General features: G+C 38.0%; 1 protein-coding gene and 1 long non-coding RNA gene across 4 annotated transcripts; one reads left to right on the top strand and one right to left on the bottom strand.

Moving 5' to 3' along the window:
• On the bottom strand, window positions 761–3315 carry LOC109723859. 2 transcript variants are annotated; one of them, XR_002219752.1, is made up of 4 exons: window positions 3158–3315; window positions 3017–3066; window positions 1448–2908; window positions 761–1037 (listed from the first exon to the last, which is right to left on the bottom strand). It is a non-coding gene; the product is annotated as an uncharacterized LOC109723859 (long non-coding RNA). The 2 variants fall into 2 exon arrangements; XR_002219753.1 differs by having other exon boundaries at window positions 1448–2722.
• Window positions 5011–6447, top strand: LOC109723734 (mitochondrial dicarboxylate/tricarboxylate transporter DTC-like). Of its 2 annotated transcripts, XM_020252205.1 has the most exons (3): window positions 5011–5365; window positions 5533–5618; window positions 5863–6447. In XM_020252205.1, the coding sequence occupies exons 1-3, from the start codon at window positions 5242–5244 to the stop codon at window positions 5890–5892; spliced, it is 240 nt and encodes a 79-aa protein (XP_020107794.1). In that variant the 5' UTR covers window positions 5011–5241; the 3' UTR covers window positions 5893–6447. The 2 variants fall into 2 exon arrangements, with proteins under 2 accessions (XP_020107794.1, XP_020107793.1); XM_020252204.1 differs by having other exon boundaries at window positions 5018–5618.

Genomic DNA, 6647 nt, shown 5'->3' with positions numbered 1-6647 from the left:
TACTGTAAAAAAAAATAATAATAAAATAAAAAAATTCTATCCTTACTAACGGAATAGCATATTTTCACTTTGACCCCTAGGAGTTAAAAAAGTTGGACGTCCTCCGTAATTTCACTTATTCTTCACTCATCCGTGGTTTAAAAGTCACACCTAACTACTATGTGGTTTAAGACATTTTTATTTTTTGCCACCCCTTAGCTTTTGAAAAATTTATACTTTATCATCTTATTTGAAATAAATTTTTTTTGTAAACTAAAAACTGAATCATAGGAGGGCAAAGTGCAACCTTTTGAAGCACAGGATGGTAAAATAAAAATGCACTACACCACAACGGGGCAATTAAAAGTTTACTCTAAAAGAAAACCATGCAAAATTAGTGGTTAAAATTTGTAAGAGAAGTTATATGTATGGAACACAACTTTTCTCCTCCCTCCCTTTTCATCCATTAGTTAATTAAGAAAGAAACCCAATTGATCCCAAAACAATATAAAAAGTAAAAAACAAAGAAACAAAAAGACATAACATGTTGGTGCAATCCATTTTTTAAACTATATAGATCTACAGTATAATCCACCAATCTAGTCAATTAATTTCTAACAAAAGTGGAAAACAATTTTTATAACCAAAAGCTTCCATTCTTCTATTGTAAAACAAATCATGACAACATGTCTATTCTATTTTTTTTCTTCTTTGGATATATCCTTTTAAAGTAAAAAAAAAATTGGTGTAAGCTCAACAATAACTCAGGAGACTTTAGATACACATGTAAAACAAAAGTAAATAAATGAATAATTAACAAAAATATTACCATAACTAATTTTCATATACTTATTGCAGGATAATGAAGAGGGAGAGACTCAAGTTTCACTCAACAAAGACATGAAGCTTACATCACCAAAAATTGACTAAACTTATTCTGTAATGTCTTGTCCTAAGAGAAATTGAATATCCTGTCAATGAACCTGCTCTTTGTTCTTGCATCAGAAAATTATGCTAGCAGCCTTGAACTCTGCCTTGAGTATACGTAGCCACTCAAACTTTAGAAAACAAAGATGAAAAATTACATTAACTTCGAACCTTTTTCAGTTAAGCATCGAGCTCAAACTTTTTTTGAAATTATGCAATTACTCATAGTTCTTTGAAGGCATTTAATCCTGAAAAGTTCATATTTACTAATTCAAAGATGAATATTAGAAAATATCAAGATATTTAATTTATATAAAACAACCAACTATTGAGAAAGAATAATAAAAATTGAAGCTAAGGTTAAAGTTCACATCGCTTGGAGACCAAATCAAAGGCATGGTCAACATTAGTAGTTATTTTATTTTTATGAAGAAAAATATTGCGACTTTAAAAAAAAATTAAGAAAAAATAAACAAACTTCAATGCATTCAACATAAATTATCATTCGATCAAAAAAATCTTTAGGGTTCTGCACCATTACCTTGCCAGTTTCGTAGTTGACGAAGGCCAAGGAACACAATCACACCTCCTTTTTCTGTTGTTGTTCGTCCTCTTTTGCCATAGTTCCCTTGCTCTTGATATCTTCTGTATCAAAAGCAAGTTCAAGATCGGCGTCTTAAGCAACTCGAGTATTCACTGATATTGTTCAATACTATGAAGATGTTCTTCTCCACAACCTAAGGAAAAATAGGCACATCTTAATTTTCTTAGTGAAATTTTGATAAGACTACTAAAATAATTGAAAATTAGCACATCATATAGTTCACATTCTTTAAATGTAGCCAGTAACATAGACAGCAAACCCACACCCAGATACACCTATACTCGGATACACCTATATCTACTATAATTTTTATTTAAGAACTTGAGAATATTCTATATACTCCTGTACCATGTGAGAGAAAGATCTCTCTGCAAGTCAATCGGTAAGAAAGTTTAAAAAAAAAAAAGATAAAAAATTATATTATGCAGCTATCTATAACTATATCTAGTAAACCAGAAACAAAAAAATGACCCAATATGATCTGAAGCAGTTAAGCATATTCCTGGATTATTTCCGATGTTAGTATTGTTTACAAAAGATGCTTCAAATATTAATCTCCCTATTCATTTTTGTATAGCTGATAAAATATTGTAGAATGTCAATGCTTTTGTACACGCACTACCATTTCTTCCATTACAATTACCAATTTTTTTTCCCAAAACAGAAAATGCTTTAATCCCAAAAGTGCTCAACATCATCTTACTCGGTACTGACATATAGAAATTGCAAATTAAAGTCAACACAACTACATGATCCAAAATAATTGAAGAGTGAATAAAATCTACTCTTTAAAGAAAGAGACAACCCTGAAACAAAGCAATTATGAAGAGCAAACAAAATAACCTTTTTGTTTAGCGCAAATTAATTTTCTTTTACTCTAATATGACTAATTGAGCGAAATAGAACAATCATTTAATTTAACCCAAAAATAGCTCAACATCATCTTACTCAGTACGACCACATAGAGATTGCAAATTGAACTCTCGAAAACTACTACATGAATCAAAATCATCAAAGGATGAATAAAAATCTACTCTTTAAAAGAGAAGGATAAAGAAACAACCAATCTCACGTGTCGGGGCAGTCGACGGTGCACCCGACGGAGACACAGGTGCCAAGGATCTCCTTGACAGTGCCGGAGAGTTCCTTGATGTTCTTCGTTTTCTTGCGATCGCGGTCGAGCTCCTAGTAGGAGTTGGGCACCACCGCAAACTAAGCAAGAAAAAAAATAATATAATAAAAACAATAGAAGAAAAAAATAAAAAGAGCAGAGGGGGAAAAAAGAAAGAGCAAAAAGAAAAGATGAATTGTGAAGATATATAAGGGTAAATTGTGAGGGTTGAAAATTGATTCTAGTTCGAAGGGAGGAGCCGCCTCCTTGTCTCGATCAAACCCAAACTGTGGAACCGAAAACATCAGATTTTGCGACGAAACAGAGATCACATCAATACAATCATTTTTTTTTAAACAAAACAAAGTAATAATGCAGATGAAGCAACAACAAACCTGAAAGCGCAAACACTTTTGTCCTAATTGCGATCCATATCCAAGCAGTTCTGTAAAGAAGGAAAGCACAAACAGCTAATTGGGCCATATATCTATTAACAAAAGAGTATTGATTATAAAACATATCATAAAAGAGGCTACCTTGTTAAATTGTTCCAATTGTCTTTAAGCAGAAAAAGCCTACATATCCACTACAATCGCATAATCTCTCATTAGTCAGTAGGAAAATATTTAGACGAACTAATGCAATAAAAATATGTGAAAATAAACAACATATGAACTGCATCTACCTAACAAAGAGTAAATTTGCTTCAGGATGAAGAGAACATACTTGGGTAAAACCACATTGGCGTCCGCAAAAGTGGAGAACCATCCTTAATTAGCCTCAATTCTGGGTCACTCAGATCGATTGCGGCGTCGCCCAATCGAAGCACACTCCAAGGCTGATTCCCTGAACCCGCATAGTAGATGCAATTGCTCTCTCCTCCCCATTTCTTCGGAGAATCACATGAAAATCCTAGGGTTCTATAATTTTCACCAATAAAGAGTGCCCGATCACCTAAGCTTTCCATTTTCACCCATCTCCACGGCTCCGACCGATCCAACTGGAAGGCTTCGATCCCCAAATGCAGCATCATTTTTGACGGAATGAACCAAACCAGTAGGAGCTCACCGCTGCACACGATCAAGTAGCGACATAGCGAGAAAGGCGCAATCTTTTGCCCCACCCAGCTCACCTCCAGCTCCGTTATGCAGGAATCGGCATCGCCCGCCAGGTGTATGACGAAAAGGCACTCCGCGGCGCGATCTTCGCTAGGATTCGCAACGGGATTAGAGGGGGAGAGAGAGAGGAGGGGGCAAGGCGGAGAGAAAAAAAACGAAATGACGAAAAAGGCGATTCGATGATGAAGCGTAGAGAGAGATCGAAGAGGCGGAGGAAGGATTGAAGAGGCAGAGGAGGGATCGAAGCGGCGGTTGTGGAGGAGGGATCGAAGCGCTCTGCCTAACATTTCGTCCAGAGAGGGAACGGGAGTCGGAGCGGCATCTAGGGTTTCGTCCAGAGAGGAACAGGAGCCGGAGCGGCGTCCAGAGAGGGAACGGGAGCCAGAGCGGCATCTAGGGCCTCGCTAACGGGAAAGGGTGCGACGGAAGAACCGACCACGAACTTGCCCAACATTTCGTCCAGAGAGGGAACAGTACTCGGAGCGGCATCTAGAGGGAAGAGCGCGATGGAGTTGAAGGTTGAAGACGAAGCAGGAAAAATTAAATTAGGAAAACATCTAAGATGACAGGTAGGGTCCACCCATTAATTAGAAAAAGAAAATTATTTAGATAGGTGGATCTTAAGATGACAGGTAGGGTCCATCCATTAATTAAGTCAGGTTTTAAGCTAATACTGCCACGTGGACAGGAAGGAACGGGGTTTCAATATAGTTATAGATAAGTATAGGACCCACGCTTTACCGCGAGCCGCTTGTGTAGGTGAAGAATAAAGAAATCACAAATGCATGAGAAAAAAATAGAAGAAAAAATCAAGTGAAGTTAAAATTTTGTTGAGAAGATAATTGAAAATTAAGGTGCATGATTAGAAATCAAGGTAAAGTTAAAAACATTTATATATTTGGAGTTCACTGTGAATAGCATGATTAATGCTAAAAATAAAATAAAGACAAAAAAGATACTCATAAGCGATACTAAGTTCGAATACACAAAGCATATCAAATGGCAAGAATGAAAATAGTAAAGAAAAGCTCAGACCATAAAGTATTCTTTTGTCATGAGGCGCTTTTCCTTTTTGATGCAAATCAATTGATTTAAGTATTGTTGGCTGCAACGGTTGCCTCTGGCCATCTAAGGTGACTTGCCATCAACACATCTATAAACTCTATATTAATCCTCATAACTTGAAGCTGACGTGGCAAAGCTATATTTTTTTTAGAATTTATTTATTATTTATTTTTTTTATGTACTCTTAATTTTTTCTTCTCTCTTGATCTTCACCCGACGACGCCTCGACTCCCTCACCCCCTCTAACCCGACGTCCCCTCGACTCTCGCTCCCCCTCCCGCCCAACCTGGCATTCCCTCATCTGCCGCTCCCCACTTCCCCACCCCCCAACCCAACGTCCCCTTATTCTCTCTCTTCCCCTCTCCTCCCTCCCAGATCTATCTCTTCGTCTTCGTCTCCTTGTCGCAATTGTAGTGCTTAAGCTCTAATCGATCGCAATGGCGACGACGGAGGCGAAGCTGAAGAGCCACGCGGGGGTTTGGAGCACCGTGAAGCCCTTCGTCAATGGCGGGGCCTCGGGGATGCTCGCCACATGCGTGATCCAGCCCATAGATATGATCAAGACGAGATCTCTTTCTCCCCTTTTTAATAGTGGATTTTTTTTCTTTTTTTTCTTTGTGATTTGTTTGGTGGGAAATGGATCCGATTAATTGTTGATCGCGCTTGGTTTTTCTCTCCATTATTTGCGGTTTTGATGCGAGATCTGATGAATTTGGGGCGTTCTTTGTAGGTGAGGATCCAACTGGGGCAGGGATCGGCGCTTCACATGACGAAGACGATGCTCGCGCAGGAAGGATTCGGATCCTTTTATAAGGTTTTCTTCAATACATTATGTATATTTCTATGATTCATTTTGTGGTTTTATTAGATATTTCATGGAAGAAAAAAAACGATGCACGTTAGTATAGATTCGAATTTATGTACAAAAAGGTCCGTAGATTATGCATCAAGCAGATACAGGATGTTTTGTTCCTATACGGAAGATATAGATCAAGAAATCAGAAACGCAACTCTGTTATGCTGATTGAAGCTGTTTAAGCCTTTGTTGTTTATTTTAGTATCAGTGGAACTCTGATCTGCCACCATGAATATAAGAATTTAACTGCATATCATGATCAATCATGAAAAATCCCTTCTGTTATGCCGACGCGCGCCCCTTTGACCCCTACAACGTCTACACCAGCCCCACCGCCGCCATTCTCTGCCCCAACCCCTTCCAAAGCATGTACGTGCAGATGCTCTGCGGCCTCCTCCTATCCGACGACGTCCTCTACATCGGCGCCCTCTTTGCCTCCGGCCTCCTCCGCGCCCTCCGCTTCCTCCGCCTCCACTGGCCCCAGCTCTGTCACGACTTATCCACCAGAACCCTGAACCAAGCCGTCGTCACCGACCCCTCCGTCCGCGAGGCCGTCGGAGAGCTCCAGATAAAAGGCACAGCAAAGCAACAACAAGATTGAAAATTTCTTTTATCGTTACTTTTCATTTTTTTTAATTAATTAGTTTTGTTGTATGAGGCAATTTAGCAGAGTTAGGGCTAATTTGGTAATGAATTGTGTGATGTGCCAATAATGTGCTTTTGCCTATGTAAAGATGAACAACAATTAATATTTGATCAAATACTACATGTGATGTATTCATATATCCATCCGTTTAATTAGACTTTACTTTAGTTTTTCATCATATCGAGATCAAATCATTATGTTTTTCTCTGATTACTTTTTCTTTTTTTTATTTTTCACGATTTTCTTCTGTATTTGTTGTTAATGTGTTTTCTCCTTAATCTTTTTGATGAAATATGTGGGTGATCAACTGGTGTGATTCATCACCTTATCCATCTCATGTA

Source organism: Ananas comosus, linkage group 18, assembly GCF_001540865.1.
Source record: "Ananas comosus cultivar F153 linkage group 18, ASM154086v1, whole genome shotgun sequence".
Lineage (NCBI taxonomy): Eukaryota > Viridiplantae > Streptophyta > Magnoliopsida > Poales > Bromeliaceae > Ananas > Ananas comosus.
The sequence above is the reverse complement of the archived record's forward strand: the minus strand, read 5'-3'. Positions and strand labels throughout refer to the sequence as shown.

Bases quoted from the DNA above. Each gene is read 5' to 3' on its own strand.
- LOC109723734 (XM_020252204.1), top strand. From the start codon at position 5,926: ATGAAAAATCCCTTCTGTTATGCCGACGCGCGCCCCTTTGACCCCTAC.